Below are 20086 nucleotides of genomic sequence, written 5' to 3'. Positions count from 1 at the left end.
TTAGTATAAACTGTTTGATACGAGTGTTAACAATACATGATTGGTCTGAGTTAGAGAAAAAAGAGAGTTTTGTTTCCACAAATTGTTTGTGTTATGAGTTTGAAATAACATCTTACGCCTGGTCATTTCAAATTTGTCCTTTACATACTTCATTCAAGCCATTTGAATAAAAAAATTGAAATCCAAATCATTCTCTTGAAATTCTTCCATTCAAATGAACCATAAATGAAATATTGGTATTTGATATAAATATGTGGTACTCTGTTTATGATTTTTGCAGTTATATCTGCTTGCATTCGTTATCTGCATATTGTCATTTATCATTATAGCTTTATTTCTTTGAGACCGTATATAGATGGGTTTAGAAGGCTTGTGCCAATTAATTAAACCATTCCTATTAGGTTATGCTATCAAATTCAAATAATTGAGGGAAGATTTTTTTGTTTTGTTTTGTGGGCTCTCTGTTTTGGTAGGGAATGTTATCACATCCTTTTATCTCATATTTGGTAGTAGCAAAAACATCATAAATTGGTTCTTGGTAGCTGGTTCTTGTATACATTTTTTAAGCAGTCCTTGGCTTGTTTTGATTGCACCTCTAATTTTTTATGATCTGGTTTGTTTTATATTTGTATTACAAAATTTTCTGGAAGTTTTGTTTTTGCAAAGAACTAAGAGCATATCCAGCAGATGCTTTAAAGGGCTGATAATATATATTTAGTTATTACGAGCTATTTTTTTTTGTCTTCAAGAGATGCTTCAAAATAGAAATTTTGCTACAGTGAACTTTCACAAGTTTACTGTAGCACAGTGAAGCATTTTATTATTCTTCTCTCTCTCTCAAATAAATAGCACATTACAGAAGACCCAGAAGGGTCTCTGAAGATGAGAGAGAGAGAGAGTGGGGAAGAAAACGAGGGTTAACAAACAATAATTAAAAAAAACTGAAAAAAATAATATTTCAAGAAAATAGTGTAATAGGACATCTGTTACTGTTTGTATTGAAAAATTGGTTGTTAAAATAGAAAAATGTGTATTTTGAATAGTTAAAATAGCCATTACTATTGGAGATGCTCTAATTACGTTGGCAGCAGATTGCATGTGTTTATAAAGTGGAGCATGGGCATGTTTTAATTTGTCTTTAGAGAGTTGAATAAAACTGCAATATTTGTAAATTTAGCAGGTTGAAAATTGGCCTAGGGTTCCCTTGCAATTGATGCCTTAGACACCAAGAAACAGTATAAAATTATTTAATGAGCAACCCCTGACCTCGATTTTACCATCTGTATATAAAGATGCTTGAAAGGATTACAATTATTTTTTACTTTTGCTAAGTTACATAAGCCTGGCCTGGTGGTACTTTCTTTAATTATTCATTATTTGTATTACTGCTTGGTGATAAATTAAACTTTTCTGGAGCTGCTTGTGTGCCATCTGATTAAGTTGAAGGACCTTAAAAGTTAGTTGGCTGCTCGTTCCCTGATGAGAAAGTCAGCTCTCTGTTGCTAGGTCTAGAATTAAATACACCGTGATTGTATTTAAATCATTTAAACTTTCATATCCATTGATTCTTACAAATTACGCATTCAAAAGAACAAGAAGCAAGTTTGTCTAAGGTCAGCAATTTTCGCTCAACCCCGCCTTAACCTCTGGATAAGGATCTTTTACAATTATTTGTTCAAATTTGAGAAAATTCGGATAGGTGATTTTGAAATACCATTTTTGAGATTAACATAATCAGATAAATGGTTGGACAACTTAATTTTTATTTGGTCAGGTAGGTCGGTTTTAGGCAATTTTGTGCTAGGGGATTGGGATCCGCTGCAATGCCCGATTCCTGTGCGAGAATGCTGTCACAAATTGATTCATGGATTTCCGCTTATCCTTTTCTTTTTAGGCAAAGGTATGTGAGAGAGGCTTTTTGTTTTAGTAGAAGAGAGCTTTATCCAAGCAGGAGGCTCACCTGTGGGCAAGGGAAGTACCAAGATATGAGATGAGGGAGGACGGAAGTAAAAAATAAAAATCTGTAAGGGGTAAGAAATTAATTTTGGGGGGTTAAACTCAATAATAATAATAAAAAAAAATTATAAAATTTAAGAGAATTTTTAAAAAATTTAGTTGTTTTTAATAATTTTGGGAGGATTTCTGTCTCCCAATTCGTTCCGCCTTTGCCAATAGGGCTTTATTCGTTGTTTGCACTCCTCTGCTCGGGCAAGAAAGTTATTTTCACTATTTCTTTATTATTTTTCACGCCCTTTCCTCTTTGAACAAGGAATAATAAGAAATTAAGATCCCACAAATTTGACTTCACTGTGACCCGAATTGCACCCAATCCAATCAATTGCTACCCATTTTCCGATTGAACGATTCAAACAATTACACTACACCGTCAAAGATAAATCACATTGTTTGTTTCTTGTTAGAAAATAAAGAACGTATAATAGTCAGGAATATTCTAGCATGGAGCTACATTGTTTGCTCGGACAAAGACAAAGTCATTTGTACTCAGGACCAATGATTGACCATGTTAATAATATGAAATCTCTATTTCATATTAAATTATTATTTATTCTAAAAATTTGGGGGTAATTGCCTTTTTTCTCATTAACTACCAAAAAATGCGCGATGCTCCTATGAACTACCAACTCGACCAAAATAGAGCATTCAACTACCAAAGACAACCATTTTCTCCCCTTCCGTCAGTCAAAGAGGTTAAAACAAACGATCAACGGGTCACGTGACCGTCACACGCCGTTTTACCCTCATTTTCTTCATCTTTTCCCTCATGAACTACCACCATCTTCCAACATGCCCCCATGTAAAACGGCACATAACCCGTTGACTGTTTCTTTTAACCCCTCTAACTGATGGAAATGGAGAAAATAGTTGTCTTTGGTAGTTGAATGCTCTATTTTAGTCGAGTTGATAATTCATGGGGGCATCGCGCATTTTTTGATAGTTCATGGGGAAAAAGGTAATTACCCTAAAAATTTAAGGCAATAAAAAAAAAAAAAAATTAATCAATATTTTAACCTTTCTTACCATAATGTCAGCTTAAATTTTCAAGAAAGTTGAAAAACAACAAAGAAATCACTGAATGTGGAGGTTTCTCATTTCTCTCATTATTTCCCAATTTTATTTTTTGTTTTTTCTTCATACGAGATAATAAATTTACTACCCAGGAAAAAAAAGAATCCATTTTTAATCCAGAAAGAAATAAGTCGATAATTCTGGCCCCAAAAATTAAAACGAAAACAAAAGAAGAATGAAAAAGAATCTGTGACTCTTGCAAGCATATCAACAACGTAACCCACAAATCAAAAAAACGCAAAAAGAGCGAGAGATGCTTGTGCTAGGCCAAGCTCCAAGCGGAGCTCTATCAGCCAAGAGATGTTCCCTCTCTTCCCCTCCCATTCCCAAATTCAGTAAGCCAAATCCTCTTCTCTTCTCCAACCGCAAACCCAGATTCAGTCACAGACCCCTCTTGAATCTTACTCTCGCAACCAAACAGGATATCTCTAGCTCCTCCTCCACCACCCCTCCCCCTCTTCAGAATGACGAAGAAACTGTTTTCGTGGGTCAGGAAAATGTTCCTTTGGAGGGCGTTATCCAATTCGACAAACCCGCTTCTTCTTCTTCTCGTTTGAACAAATGGGGGTAAGTGTAATTTCAAAAGCACTGAGCATGTTTCTTTTTTTGTTTTCTTGTTGAGATTTTTATTTAATGGTTTTGGGCTTGCTATGTTTCCCAGTTGGGTGGCTTTGCTCGCTGGTGGGGATGTTATGGCCTTGCTTTTGTTCGCTGCAATTGGGAGGTTCAGTCACGGCTTCTCAGTTTTTGACACTGAGACCCTGCGCACAGCCGACCCTTTTATTGCCGGTGCGTTTTGTTCTTGTTGGTTTGGCTTTATTTCGACAAAATAAGGTTATATTTATTATTGGGATATTTTAGAAAATAAAACGAATGCGGGTTATCAGGGTGGTTTTTGGGTGGTTACTTCCTCGGAGGTTATGCGGAGGATGGCCGTGGAATGAATGGCCTTTCAAAGGCTCTCATTGCTACTTCTAAGTCGTGGGCTCTGGGAATTCCGGTAAGTTCATAACGTTGTTTTGTTTTTTCCTTGACGTTCTAAAGTTTTTTCATTCATCAAGTCTGTGAAAGACTTCACTGAAATTGCTCTTCTCATCTGTATAGGAACTGAATATTTTTTTAAGAACTTTATATTCAGTAAACAACTGTTGGTGATGATCTCAATAATGGTAGTATTAGAATTGCATTGGAAGTTATTCTAAGATTACCGGGATGCATTTTGTGAGTTTGAATTCCACTTCTTCTTCTTTTTTATGCACTCCTTATCGGTGCAGCTACTCGGCTTCCTTGTCATGGTCTTGCATCAGATCATTAAGAGGTATTACCCTCAAAGGAAAACTATGTCACAACACTGTCAACACCCTATGCTTTACCCCAGTTTTAAATTTGATGAATTTAGACCTATGTTTCTGGCATTTATAAATTGAGACCTCGTTAGTGTTTGCCTTCAATGGATCACAGAAATGATGTGAAAATACATTGGTAACTTGGATAATGTACTCTTGATTAGAATTAGGGGACCGCCTCGTAACAAGTAAATCTTCTTCCAACTAGTCAATCTTTTTTCCACTTTCTCAACGACCCTATCCCAAATAGCTTTCAACTTAAAAGTAGCACCCAGAGGAATCCCAAATATTTCATGAGTAGAGAAGAGATACTACAACTGAGAATGTCAACCAACTCTTCCTGATGCAGTGCAAGTAATTTAGATTTTTCGAGATTGACCTTCAAGCCCGAACTAGCCTCAAAACAAAGAAGAATGTCTCCCAAATTATGAATTTGATCACGATCTGCATCACACATAATAAGAGTATCATTTGCATTGACCTTCAAGCCCGAAATAGCCTCAAAACAAAGAAGAATGTATCCCAAATTATGAATTTGATCATGATCTGCATCACACATAATAAGTGTATCATTTGCAAAAAGGTGGGATATTTCCAAGGGGGCAGAATTATGGATGTCTACCTGGAAACCTGCTAAATAAACCCCAATCATTGTTCGAGAGAGCATCCTGCTGAGAGCATCTATGACAATCATGTAAAGGAGAGGCAAGAAGGGGTTCCCTTGGCGAAGGCCCGAAACATATGCAGTTATTGAGTCTTTTTTTTTTTTTTGATAAGAGAATTTCATTAAAAAAGTGTAAGGCACCCCTAAATACACATGATGTATACACAAAAGCAACTCAGCTAGCCCACATAAAAAAACCAATAAAACCACAAGGAACCCACAAGAAAACCCCTAACAAGCATAATATAAACCTTCACAAAACAAAAGAAACCCCCAATAGTAACCTCCGAATACAAAAAAAACCTTAAAAGCACCCAAACCAACCCCAAAAACCTTAAGAAACCTTATTGAGTCTTTTTACATAATAGAAACTTATTAATGGAAGATATAGGAAGAACTTTGTCTCCAACATAAAGGTACAACAAACAAAGGATCTTCTAATCTGCATCTTACCCCATGGCATTTCTGACATTCCACTTATCTCGTTCTACCTAATGTAGAAATCCAACTAGGGTTGATTATAGGTTACATCAGTTTTCCCTCAAGCAATATATGAAGAAATCCCTTATATAGCAGTAAAAGAAAGACTTCGAGGCAGATCAACTCATCTAGTTCCCATTGAAATAGGATCTGCACAAGGAAATACAACTGTCGTTCATTGGTTATTGGGGATATCCGAAAAAGCCGTGAAAAAGAAGAGAGGGAATGGTAGATGCAAATAGAGCCTTTGCAGATTTTCGTTTGAACATGAACAGGATCTATATAGACGCAGATTCTTAACGGACAACTAAAATTGGTTGATTGGTAATTCATACAATGTAGGCAGTTTGTTACAACTTGTTTATAGAAAAGTTGTGTTGCACCTTGCTTATAATTGATTGTTAGGTTTTTCTTATCTTTTATTCATTTTTTTTTCTTCCTATTAAAGTAGAATATGACTGTACGATGTGATCTTCCTAGACTCAACAATTTTTGTGTTAAATTGGCTTCTTTTTTTTTGGTTATCAAATGTCTCGTTTGCTGTTTAAGGAGATTGAATGAAAATCATTATATTCCATAAGTCTACTTAGAAGGTCGCATTTTCTACTATTTGCATTTAGTTCCTTGAACTCATAGAGGTTCTTATATTCTTGAAAATATTGTTAGCATTGTCGTTGTTCTTTGTAGCACATGATCCGCTTATGTAACTTCTCACATGGTTCTTTTTTTTTTTTCCATGTTATTAAGCCAACAAGATACCTGTTAAAACACTGTTTTTGTTGTACATTAATTTCAGCTAGGAATAATTATCAGGGCAGTAACGTCAGGCCATTTTCCACCATATAAATTTATATTAGTAACAATGGGAAGTACTGCTGTTTTACTTATTGGATGGAGATCAATATTGTACAACATTCTTCCCAATGATAAGAGCAAGAAGAGTGATGTATATCGCCGTGGCAGCCCATTTGAACTATTTGAGGTATGGGATTCTTTCTGCCTAAGCAGCATATTGAAATTTTTTATATTATGGTGATAGCTTTTTTCTCTACCAGTGAAATATCTTCCTGCATAATACTTATATTAATGTTACCAATAGAGAGAAAACCACTTGCTTCAGGTGGAATTTCTTGTGTAGGAATTTTTAGCATGTGGCATGCTGGAAAACCTTTGGCTTCTAAGTTTTGCACTGTATGCTAGAGAACTTGTTAAGATTAAGTTGGTTTCTTGGAAGGAAATTAAGGAAATTGAGCTTAGGAAATGATTTCCTAGTCCTGTTTAGTTAATGAGACAGCATGGGGAAAAGAGTAAATTTGTTCTTAGGCAATAACCCTTGCAACCCAATTAGCTTGGGAATTGTAGGACACTTGAAAGTATATGAAAAGTTTTTCCTGTCTTTTCCTACTTTCTTGTATATTTTGAAAGATGAAGAAATCTTCAGGTACATTTGTCAGTTTTTCCCAATCTTTCCAATACGAGGTTGTTAGTACAGTTTATAATGAACTAGACCTAGATATTTCTTAGGGATTGGCACTGCCCTTTTCAAATACACTGTGATACTGATTCCTAATAGAGATTCATTTCTTTATTGTTGCAGTTGCTCATGTCATTAGTACGGAGGTGGTGACGATGAAAGCCATTTCTTTTGTTCTTGTACCATATTGTCATACACCTAGACATCAGTTTCTTTCGGTTCTTCTCCGACTCTTGTACTTATCTGCTGTAATGTAACAAGTGAGCAATATCTTGAATAGATATGTGTTAAGTACAAATTTTGATTTCTACTTATCAAAAAAAAAAAAAAAAAGTACGAATTTTGATTTCTCAAATCCAGGTATCATAGCTCTTGCTTAGTCTCCAAAATTTGTTTCATCTAATGTGTTGATACAAGGAATAACCAAATAAGTATAAAGATAAAAGTTTGGACAGAAATTCAGTAACTCATTTAGTAACTACTCGAATCATTCGTAATTTCGTGTTTGGAGGAAAAGAAATAATCTGAGTCTTGAAGACTGTGAATGGATGGTGGTAGAATTAGAGGATTTTTTTTTTTAACATAAACACCTTACAATTGGACAACTGTTTTTGACTTAAATATTTCTAGCTTTCATGTTTTTCTTGATCTTCTTTCTTTTTCTAGCTAAATATTTCTCTTGTATACTTTTTATGTACCTGAGTTGCGCTTTTTAATGAATTGCATTAACTTGTAAGAAAAAAAACTACTCGAATCATTTGGTTTTGCACCTTTACTGACTCTGTTGCATCTATTTCCTTGAGCTAATTCAGTCTTCTCAGTTTAATTTTAGAGAACTTAGTAGATTGCCTCACTATCAATTTGCATACGCTGAGACAAAGTCATTGAGGTCTCAACGACTAGGGCTAAGGTGCTCATCATGGATGCTTGATGTCTTTGTAGCTTATGGAACAAGTTTGAATAGTAATGTGTTTAGAGAACCATGCCACCCCAACAAAAGAATGGTGGTTTAAGTAAGAACTCTGTCTTGTATACTTCCTAATTCCTATGTATTATGGCTGCACTCCTCTGCACTTTTAATGAAACTGATTTACTTTTTTTGTAAGAACTCTAGTAACAGTAATAGCCTCAGTCAGTCTTAGAACTAAAACAACTTGTGTAGTGGGTCTACCAATACTCTTAACTGAGGAAGAGTTCTAGAATTAAAGAAAGAGGTTAGATAGAGTGACATGTAGTAGTAATGCATCACAGCACAACCCAAAGCCTATGGGCTCTGGTTTTATACTTACAGTGCAGAAATACTTTCATTATATTTATGGTCCTAGGTACAGGATTCTTAATGGTATGCACCTCTTCCAGGGCAATGGAAATGCAGCACATCTTTATGGACGACACAGTTGTTGGGGTTGGTATAAATGGGTCGTTTGGTTTTACCTATTATTGCCCCTAGGAGCTGGTGATGAGGATAAGAATGTGGCTTTTGAGAGAGCCTTTTTGTTAGTTTGACTAGACATATTGATAAGAGTAATGCTATTTATTTAGTCTAGTAGACTGCCATACTACTTGATGATGAGGCAGTGACAATCATCTCTTGTATCAACATTTGTAAAAAAGAAAATCAAAGGTTGATTTTTATTATCACGTCATTCAAGTTATATGATATTCGTATAACAGTCAACCAGATAGCATTACTCTATTGAAAAAGGTAATGTAAGCTTCAAATGGTTGATCGCCTTATGCCAATCTTTGTATTAGGGAAGCAAGGTGGGTGAGATAGATGTCCATGGGCTTCCAGTTTTGAGAAATTCTTTTTTAATCTAGTGATGAATCTTCTATATCTTAGGTTTATACATTATAACCATATGTGGCCCTTGGAGAATCAGGATTTGAGTGCACTAGTGCCCTTGAAGGAAAATCTTTTGTGAATAGTAGAATATTAGAGTTATTGCTGTTTCCATTCTTGCAACCTCTCCATCTTGGCAGAAAAGTTAAAGCAGCACAATCATAGGCAGGGATTTCTGTTGTCATTTAGTCATTAAATGCTAATTTGGAAGACATCAACTGAGATGGATCTTGCTTCAGTGCTATAGTTTAAACTACGGGAAAAAAAAAATAAACGGCCTAGATTTAAGTGGGTCTTTTCAAGACGATTCTTAATTTTTTGTTTTTACGCCATTTAAGGAAAAACAATCGTCACTTTTCTTTTTGAAGCAGACGTCTCTCCTTCCTCCATACCAATTTACAAGACAGCTTCCTCATCAAATCGACAATTTTTTCCGTTTGAGAGTGCCAAACATGAGCTCCAACACCAACAGCATAGAAGGTGGGCTACCCTCAAATATAAGCCAATTGACCTAACTCCATATCCTGGACTTGATTGCAAACTAGATTCCAAAGAAGAGTTCCGGAAGAGCTTAGCTACTTGACGAAGCTCCAAGTCTTGAAGGAGGGAGGAAACAGTTTGGTGGGTAAAAAATACCCACTACTTTTGGAAACTTCAAAGAGTCTTCTTTCCATGGACTTATCCAACAACAGGTTCAATGGGAGCATTCCCGAAGATATTCTAAGTTTTCCTAGTTTGAGCACTGTTTTGAATCTGTCAAAGTCGACCTTTACCTCTAGAAATTGCTTTGGTAGGTGTTGTTACTATTGACCTCTCTGACAACCGTTTGTCTGGTAATATTCACAGCTAAATTGGAAACTGCAAGAGCTTGGAGGAATTATTCATGACAAGTAATATTCTTTCGGGTCCTATTTCAAAGACTCTAGGACAAGTGAAAGGTATCGACGCTCTCGATCTCTCCTCCAACCAACAATGGAGGAAGCTTTCTTGCAAAAGAAAAGAGATGTCTGCTTCAAAAAGAAATAGCCGGTGTGTTTTCTCCTTAAACGGCGTTAAAAATAAAACATCTTATTTCAAAAACATTTGGTAAAAAAACACTGATTAAAAAGACGTTATTAAATCTGAGCCATTTATTTTTTGCCGTAGTTTAAACTACAGCTTTGAAGCCAGATCCAACTGAGATATGCCTCGGCAAGATGTATGGGAAAAATGATATACGGCATGCTAGGCAAGTTGTATGGCTGAAATATGCGAGCATGTATGTTCCCCTTGCTAGATTGAGGAACATAAACATGCGAGCATGGCATGTTCATGAGTTGCTGCCCCATTAGAAACTCTTCCAAAATAGATTTGCCAATGAATTGGAATCATGCGACAAAACAAAACCAGTTCTCAAAGCCCAATGTGTTGGATGTTATGATCGTTACGCATGTATGTTTGTCATCTGGTGCATGAAAGAAGGAATGGGCCAGCCTTTTCCAAGGGCATGTTGAGGCCCATGCCATGATGGTGCCTTTTTTTGTTTTGTGCTCTCGTAATCTTGTTCTTGTTACTTTATGCACTGTCCTTTGGATTTTGTTGGTAAGGAAGCCTGTAGATGTTCTAATCCAAGTGGGGGGATAACCTGTAACGCTGAGCGATGATGGGACATTCCCCCCCTCTAGGTGACAGTAAACATAGGTCGGGGCTACGCTAGACTGGTCAGTCTCGTCTACAGATTGCCTATAGCCGTCACTCTAGAAACTCGTTTGAGCTGCCTAAGGTGTCATATATTATGCTACTACTACTACTTTTCTGGGCACAGCTAGCTGATCAATCTCAGGGTTGACCATCCTTGGTTTTTGAACGGTGGATCATATAGCTATGATTATCCAATAATCCACATCATTAATCTCTCTGCCATCATGTTTAGCAGCTCCAAAGCCCGAGAGCCGTGGACCTGTGAAAGTGTAATCCTTTGCTCTTTATAGTACAAAAGAATTGGTTTTCTCGCCTAAATCGATTTTCTGTGAAAAATGGTCCAATTTTGCTTTGCTTTGCTTTGCTTTAGACTCTGCTGCTTTGAGCGCATCAAGGACACAGGTGACAGAGAGCCATTTTTATTAGTAGGCAAAGTTAATTGTTTGCATGTTTAAGCTGGGTGAATTAGAGAGAGAGAGAGAGATGCCCTCTTGAGTCTTGAGTCTTGCCCATCGTGGGAAAGAGGTTGTGGGGATGGCTTTCTTTTTCATCACATTCCTGCCGAGTCAGAACATGTTTGCTCCTAAAAGCTCCCAACACCATAAATAGAAACATTCTTTAAATAATCTTTCTCTTCCAATAACAATCAAGTAGGAAGGGAAACAGATTAACAAAAATTAAAAGCACGTCTCTTTTTTATGGTGAGGAGCCTAGCCGGTCCTTTATGGAGGAAGATGTAACATGCTTTGAATTCTTCCAACTATATGCATTAATGTCTGTCTTATTGATTTGCTTAAGGTTTGAATGCTCCTTAAAAGTTAAAACACACTTGTTTCTATTTCATAGGTTCTTCTTACTTCAATTGTGACTAAAATGAAAGCTAGCTAGTTGTAGTTAGTGGGTTCTTGAAGCATGTCCCACTGTTGAAGAAATAAATTAAAAAGCGGTACCGGAGAGAGAGAGAGAATCTAAGGTGACTGTGACATGACAGAGGGGCCAAGATTTTGACATGTCATCCCCGGCCGAGACAGACAGAGAGAGAGAGAGAGAGAGAGAAATGGTGAGGAGGATGTAAGCGACGTAGAGGGTTTATTTAAAAAGGCCTTGCTTGTTAAGGAAGCGTTAGTGGAGAGAGAGAGTAAAATAAAGCAAAATGGGGTTGGGGGGGCATTTTGATCAGCGAAAAACAGAACAGTGAGACAGAGCTGGTTGTCCTTCTCAGGCTGAGTTGCCATCGGCCAGAAATATCTCGTAATCCACTTTGTTTGTGTTGCCCCGCCATTTATGGCCTATTTCCGTGATCTTTCACTAGATTTTGTTTGGATTTTGTGTTATGATCACGTGATACTCATTACTCCTTCCTCCCTCATTCAAGTCTCTCTCTCTCTCTCTCTCTGTCTCTCTCTCTGTGCCTCTGCCTCTGCCTCTGTGGGCTGGGCCTCAGACTTCTAAAAGAGAGGGGTCTTAATGCAAACAAACCGGACCTTCTTTTGTCCTTTGCAAATTGGCGCCAAAAGATCAACAAAAACAAAACAAAAATGATTAAGAAAAAGAATGTCCCAGTTCGGTATCATCCAAGTTTTCCATAAAAGCTTAAAAATACTATAATTCATGTGAATTTGTACTTCAAATATATATATATACATCGATTGCAGCCTGACTTCCTTCCAATGCCACACACAAAAAAGGTGGTCCTTTGCAGTCAGTGGGCAGGGGAAATGGGAAGCATGCTTTTCAAAACTTCAAATTTGATTTCTCTAGGTTCCCATGTCTTTTCCTCCAACCTGTCTCAAGTTTTGAAAGCAGGGTTATTTGTTAGAACTCCATCAATTAACTGTTCAAATGGTTAACAATTTAAGAAGTATATTACGAGAGAGTTCATATGTAACTTGTATACTCAATTTAAATGTTGAAGGGTTCGACCACTTATTCAAGTAGGTAAATTTTAAATAAACTCTTTCGCATGCGGCAATAACAATTTGGGCAATTAATTTTTGTAGAGTCCTAAATCTATCTGTAAATATCATGATTGACTACATTAATGACACTGAAATATCTTGATAGAAAATATCATCGCAAGAAATGAAAGAGTGGGCTTGAATAATTGAATTTGGGACAATATTGCGCACTGTAGTGAAATAGGCATTAACTTTTGCTACAAGTATCATAATCGCACGTAAAGCCCTAATCCAAAAAGCTCTTTACCACGCGCTAGTCATGAACATTGAGCTATGCTCGGTGAGCATCTTTTTATGGCTCAAAATCCATTATTTTTGAGTTATTTTTTGCCATTTTATGAAATATTGATTTTCCCATTTTAGTAGGATTTTATTATCGGATTTCGCCAAGTTATTGGTGAAATACTTATTTTGATTCGTAATTTAATTTCATATAATAATTAGACTTCGGTCATATTTTATAAAATTCGGTTTTCCTCGACTATTTAGAGTTTGATCCTTATTCTTAAGGACATTTCGTTGTGCTTTTTACATTGAAGTCGTTTAACATTGTAAACTGATAATTTCTGTATAATTGTGCTGTAGCTGAAAATTATAATATTTGTTTTCGTATACATTCTCAATCAAAACTAATTTGTAGAGTGCTTGAAAGAAAAGATAATCACATGGGAAAATTAATATAATAACGGAAATAATAAAAATGAAGATAAGAGATTTTACGTGGTTAGGTTTATAAATCTACGTCCACAGAATAAAGCTCAAATAGTTACATTATACTCTTATTTCTCTTTGATTTATAGGAAATAACAATAATTACAATAAATTTTTAGAATCAAAGAAGTGGAACACAACAATAAGCTTAAGTATTACGGATTTCTCTGTCGTACTCGTTACTCATGCTTCTAAAACTGAGAGCTATCGGAATTTTGTTTCGGTTGTTCTCATCCATGAAGAATGAAAGCGAGTGAATAGATTGTCCAGATTGTTGCTGCATCTACAGAAAAGCAAACACTTTCAAGTGGTCATAAAATTAAATTTATTAGGGCGTGTTTACTTTGCTAACCACCTCCACTCTCTTTTGACACAATTGGACCTCACACTTTCAAGTGTGTATAATGCTTATATCTAATTCCTAGGATAAGATAGAACCAGAAATTCAAAGAAATACCAAATTTCCAAGCATCCACTTGGTAAAAGATAGAGATTTATTCCAAATTGGAACGTAGTTTATAAAATTATCATTTATTTCTAAGCACATGATAAGTACATGCTTTTTGTTTTCTTCTTCTTCTTTTTAAACTATTTGTACCATGCACAGCACATGTAACCCAACAAGAGCAATTCAAATTCTTCATGATGCTCCCAAAAGTATGCAACTCCATCCATTGTGCCAAAAAGGTAACGAACAAAGCTATGCATATCCATTTCCTCATGCGGGTCTCGAGCAATCCACGTAACTAGCAATGCTGCATGCATGGTGTAAGCGTCATCCGTTGATGATTGTGCATGTCATAGTAGCCCTTGAATTCAGGGTAATTAAAATTTTATATGAAACAAGGGTCATAGGGTCAAGCCCATAAAAATATATAGTATGCACGTGCCCCAGATTCTTCATCCATTTTTCCTATGGTAGCCATGCCATACAAGTGTTTTATTTTTAAAAAGGTTAAATCCTTTTCCATAGACAAGTGGTTTAACGCGAAATCAAACGGATCCTTGGTTTTAAAATCTATAACAACTTTTGATGTACATCTTAATGTTAGTGCATGGTAGAGTACGTTGTAATAACATTACAAGGTTATGTTTATAAAGTAACTAAGTTTAATTAAATGTGTTGGTTCATTGTGATTTGAGGTGAGTTTGTGGTTTCAAAAGAAAATAAAAGAAAATTTTACACTAGATATTTCTGCAGCGAGTGTTGTATTTATTATGTAGTAACGCCACATGAAAAATTCACTTATTTTCCACTTACGGCATGTGTATAAGAGTCGGGGTGTTACGACCTTGTCCTTTTATCACATTGTCTTTCTCATAGTGAGTGGGTCATCGTCAGTAGTACCATTCGCTTTCTTCACCTGTTTCAAACTCGGTCTCAATTAGGTTAATGATTTGCCGTCTAAGACACTAATGTGATTAGTGCCTCGACTGGTTTCACTTGAAGCACTTATTTGGGCCAAGCATGCGTACGAGTTATTGGATGAAGAGGTTGCAGCTGCCAGCCTTGTAGTATTGTTGCTACTTGCTCCTCGTCACACAAGCACTGCGGGTTGGGGCTGTGAAGCCTGTGTGGCTGCGGATTGCTTTCCCCGACTTTGTGCAAGTCGCAAAGATTCATTGAAATTCGCTCTATTGTAGGTGCCTTACCCTGCTCCAATTGCATCTCCACTTGAGTTGCCAAGCTAATGGCTTTCGTTACGGCGAATACAAGGTGCAACCCATTGACAAATCACTCCACCTGTTGTGCCCTTGTCTCTATGAGATTGTTATGAGCTAATAGACAATAAAATATGATACGTTTACAACTTCTATACAATTCTAACAGCTTTTTTTTTTTTTTTTTTTTTTTTAAATCAAACCATTGGATATGTAGGATTCACGTATAGGAAAACATATCAAATTGTTAGTTTGAAACAAAAATTGTTGGAGTTGTACAGGAGTTGTGTCAAGAATTGTACAACAATCATTTCTCATAAACAATAGAATTCGTCTACGTAGTCCTAAACCGATCTACTACCTTGCCTACGCTCTTGGTATTGCTGGAATAGTTGCTATTCAAAATCTTGTGATAAAACTGTGCTTTAAGGAGTCGCTTCATCTTCAGCCACGACTTCACCTTACAGTCGAAGCGCGCCCCTCATTTGAATTTGTAAGCCACCGACTTCACCTTACAGTCTCTAGGAATACACATATTTAAAGAATCTCTCTTCTTCCGTCACCCAATCAAGAAAGCCTTCGCTGTGGAGATGTCTGTTAAACGGGGGAAGGTCGATCTTCATCCGGTAATCGTTGGATTCCTCGCCCTTGTATTCATGGCTCATTCCTTATCCTCCGTATGCGCGTCTGTAACTAGCACTACCATAAGTGTCTTGGCCAGTCTCAATGCATGTGCGCTCAAAGTCTCCATACCCCGTGCTCTCATGTCTAGTGCCTCCATTCCCGGCAGCGTTCCCACTCCGATGCTTAAGTCAGTTTTGATAAATAATTTTATGAGTATTCATAGCAGAGTAAACTCAAAGATTATGGCGTAAATTTATACCTAGGGTAGTAGCCTATTTATAGGCACACAATTCTAAAATTACTCGAGTGATAGAGTGCAGTTGGATTAGGAGTCTGAGACCCAGATTGCACAAGCTTTAGACTGATCTTCTTAAAGTCTAGTTCGGGTAGGACACTAACTCTTCAGCTGATTCCATGCTAATAAACACCTTATCCCATGATTTATTGAATAAGAGCCTGTCCCGAGATATTCGGGATAGAGTTCTTTTGACGATGAGGGAGAGTTACAGATTTTAACCTTAACCTGTAAATCCCGGACATAGTCTACAAAAGACATTCAAACGCCCTCCTATGTATCCGATATGACTCAACCACATAACTTTGTAGTGAATATTTGAAACGATGGTGACCAAGCGGGTCGAGACGGGTCGGTTAGACCAACTGGGCTCCCGGTTCGGCTGTAGGCCCACTTAGCTTTGGGGGATGATAATTTCGCCAACATCCTCCCTTCTTTCGAATACCCATTCAACAAAGTCTTCATCATCACTGAGGTTTTCCTCATAAATCGATGGTCAGTTTATAGGAGTAGGATGATGAAGAGGTCATACGCGGATTCCATCATTATCTCGATCTCCGTAATGCCCTTCCTTTGTACAACTCAAACCGTCAATCTTGCGATTGTCTCCTGCAACTCACATATCGATTGTTGCATCTCTTGTTGCGCTTGCGCATTCGCATGCTGGTACTCTTTTTATGCTTGCACATTCATACACTGGTACCCTTGCTATGCTTGTGTGTTCGCATGTTGGTACTCCATGGATTCAGCCCTCGAAATAGCCTCTCCCTCATGATTGGTGTTGTTAGACCACTAGTAACAATTTTCCTATATCCTATTACTTTCCTTAAATATAGGAAAAATTTAAAAAGAAAAAACTACAAAAAGCCCCTATAGCCTATTACCTTCCATGTACATTATTTTAACAAAAAATATATCTTTCCTCTCTCTCCTCTCATATTTTTACCTTTAATTTGGGATTGTGTTGCAATTTTGTAAAAAATGTGAGTGTAGGTAGGGAACTTGTATTTTGTTAGGAAATAATATAAGAAAAAATAAGGAAAACTATTGTGAAGTGTATTTGAATATGGAAGTAAAAAATAATTTTGCTCTTTAAATTTAAGAAAAATTGAAGGAAAACTACTACTAATGATCTTAAAGAGATTGCTACTATTGCGCTTATTGACCATTGAATTCGGATTCTTTGAAGGTAACCCGAAAGAGCACAAACTTTGAAAAATTAAAATTTCATCAAAATTCAACGCGTTCCAAACCATTGCACAGGTTCTAGCATGAAATATATTGCAATTGTTGAGATCTAAAAGGAAAATTAATCATCTAAAAGAGAAATTGGCTATGTAAGGTAGAGATAAGCTAAGTTAGAAATTAGAAACTTTGATAATTAAATACATTTTAGGAGATGAATTTTAGTGTTTCAGAGTTGATTCTGTTATCTTCCTACTGAAAGGCTGGTGCAAATGAAAGGATAAAAAGAAAAGAGCAAACTCAGTGATCTCTCTGTTGCTAGTGCTCATCATGGATTCACTCATCATTGCTACATAATTTAAAGGGAAAAAAGAAAAAAGAAAAAAAAACTCCCATATCTTTGCACCCACACGCTCTCCCTAGTACATGGATCTTTTTCCCTCCGAAATTCAAGGTTCAAAACACTATGATTACCACTTGAAAATCTGTCTCCATGAAGACTTCCATGCACATTTGCATGCAACATTCCCACTCAGAAAAGAACCTCAACAAGTTACAGGACAGGAAAACCCTAGCCTGCCAAATATTTTTTTGGCAGGGCAGATGATATATATATATATATATATATATATATATATATATATATATATATATATATATATATGTTAATTTAACTTGTGGTTTTTTTTTTAAAAAAAAAAAAAAGAAAAAAAGGAAGAAGAAAAAGAAATCTCCCTACCATAGTCAAAAAGCTATCCCATCAATAATAAAACAATTTAAGTTGTTACAAAAACATGGGGAATTAAGAAAAAACAGCATCCACATAAACATGCATGGATACGTTTGCAGAAGATATAGATAAAGTGAAAATGAAAGTGAGTATTGTAGGATAGAAAATAAAATACATTTTCCACCAAAAGCTTGTTTTCGGGGCCCTTTGCTCATCATTCCTGGAATATTACAAGTTTATGAGAGACCCACTGCCCGCTTTTTGTCTGGAAGCAGTTGTTGACTATATCCCCCTTCCCCTTAATTATATATAAAAAGTAAATAGTTTGTCTCTGTTCGTTATCCATTTTACTTATTTATATATATATATAAAGAAACATCATTCCACACGCTTTAATGACGCATGATTTGTAGCAAATGCCATTTTGACCACTTCATTCTTTTAATACCTCACGTCCTCACCCTCTTATTGCTCATCTCATCCAACCTTCAATTATTTTTTGTTTTCTATTGTTAACATAAATAGATTAACAAATTAACAAAAAAAAAATACTCAAACACTTTAACAACAAACATACCCCATTGTTTTTTTTTTTTTTTTTTTTTTTTTTGTGATATAAGCGTCCATTACTACAAAAATTTTATGTGGTCACTTGTAGTGTTATAATTACTTAAAAATATATGATATGTTGCCACCACATGACATAATTATTATTATTTTTATTAAATATAAAATATAAAATCATGTAAATAAGTTGGTTTTTTTTAAAAAAAAATAATAAAAAAAAGTCAATAATCGTGTCTTTTGGTGGTAAAATATCAATTTTGTTACTTAAATATCAATAGAGAATTGGTCCACTATAATACATAGATATTAGATAGTACTATATATTGTTCAAGTGCTAGCATTTGACTAGCCAAATTTTAGTTAAAAACTCTTTTTTGTTTTTTAATTTATTTATTTATTTTAGCTACACATCTTTCAAAAATACAACAAATTTTAGTGTTGCCGATTACATTTGAAAAGCAACTAGCTAAAGTAAACTAAAACAATTACTTTAGCGCTTTAGAGTCAAGTGAGAGAGTGGTTTTATGAGTTTTAGCCAAATTTTGTCTTAAAAGAGTATTCCACTCGTCCAATACCAGCAAGCATTTACATTTGGCTAGTCGAGATGAAAAATTGGGTGAAATGTAACTGCACTGACTAGCTATTTTAGTTAAAAAAAATTAATGAGGTGATATAGTGCTCATCAAACATAAGAAAACAAAAATTTGACTCCTGATCATAAAATATATATGTGATTTTGGAGCGTAGGTATTTGAGAAAAGAAATAATATATAAATAAAATAGTGAAGATAAATAATTAGATATATGTCCTTTAAAAAAAATGAATAATTAAAATGGAAAAAATAAAAATTGCTGAGTCGATACAAAATAACATTCTAATTTCTACAGCAAATTGTCGGTGAATTTTATTTTGACCCCTATAAAGCAGTACTAATTACGAGATAAACTTATTTGTGTCAGTGTGTCACTAAAATGTCCGGCAAAAGAAGTCGGCCTCTCTCTCTCGACTGGAGTAATTCTCACCCCACCATAACGGGCAAGGACCCTCCTAACCTTAATTCTTACCATAATTCTTAAAGTGAGCTTCATACTGTGATTTTATAAATAAAAGATGTAATTTTAAATTAAATTGTAGCAAATGAATTGTTTTGAATTGTATTTTTAAAAAATTGAGATAAATTTGCGTTTTTAAATTGAAAATAAGGAGGATTTTTTTTTAAAAAAAAAAATGTAAAATTTTAAAGGTCAAACTGCGATTTTGTCAAATATTTTATTGCGTTTTTAAAAATTATTTTTTCAAATCACACACTTTAAAAATAATATTTTTAAATCACACTTTTTAAAATTACAAACTCAAACGCTCTTTATTAAATTTGAAATTTTTAACTTATGACAATATAATTAACACATTTTGTGGAGTCACGTCCGAAAATGTTTTAAACTATAGAGATGCACTTCTTTTGTGGGTCTCTGGTTTTGTTTGCTGTTTTCTGCGTGTTCTCCTGAATGTTGTGCGGCTTGTGTCCTTGGTACTCGACCCTTTTTTTTTTTCTTTTTTTTTCACTTTGTTATTTAATAATTTTTTTTTTAAAATTCATAAATACAAAATAAAAATATTAAGAGATACTAACTACTTACAATTATAAATGTTAAAATTACAAAATCATCTCCTCTTAAAGCAAAAATATCATTGGAATAATCTGGACAAAATAAAATTAAAATGACCAATAAAGTGGGGATATAAATTTAACATTTTAACGGGATAACAATTAAATTAAAG

General features: G+C 35.4%; 1 protein-coding gene across 1 annotated transcript; it reads left to right on the top strand.

The window, feature by feature from the left end:
- The first annotated feature begins 3268 nt into the window (after nt 1-3268).
- On the top strand, nt 3269-7406 carry LOC133870191 (uncharacterized). The gene is made up of 5 exons (XM_062307258.1): nt 3269-3654; nt 3749-3876; nt 3975-4087; nt 6374-6559; nt 7175-7406. Exons 1-5 carry the CDS (start codon nt 3341-3343, stop codon nt 7202-7204), a joined length of 771 nt encoding a protein of 256 aa, XP_062163242.1. The 5' UTR covers nt 3269-3340; the 3' UTR covers nt 7205-7406.
- Nucleotides 7407-20086: the final 12680 nt, after the last annotated feature.

The sequence above is a fragment of the Alnus glutinosa genome, chromosome 6 (genome assembly GCF_958979055.1).
Source record: "Alnus glutinosa chromosome 6, dhAlnGlut1.1, whole genome shotgun sequence".
NCBI classification, from domain to species: Eukaryota; Viridiplantae; Streptophyta; class Magnoliopsida; order Fagales; family Betulaceae; genus Alnus; species Alnus glutinosa.
This window is presented reverse-complemented; position numbering and strand designations above follow the sequence as displayed.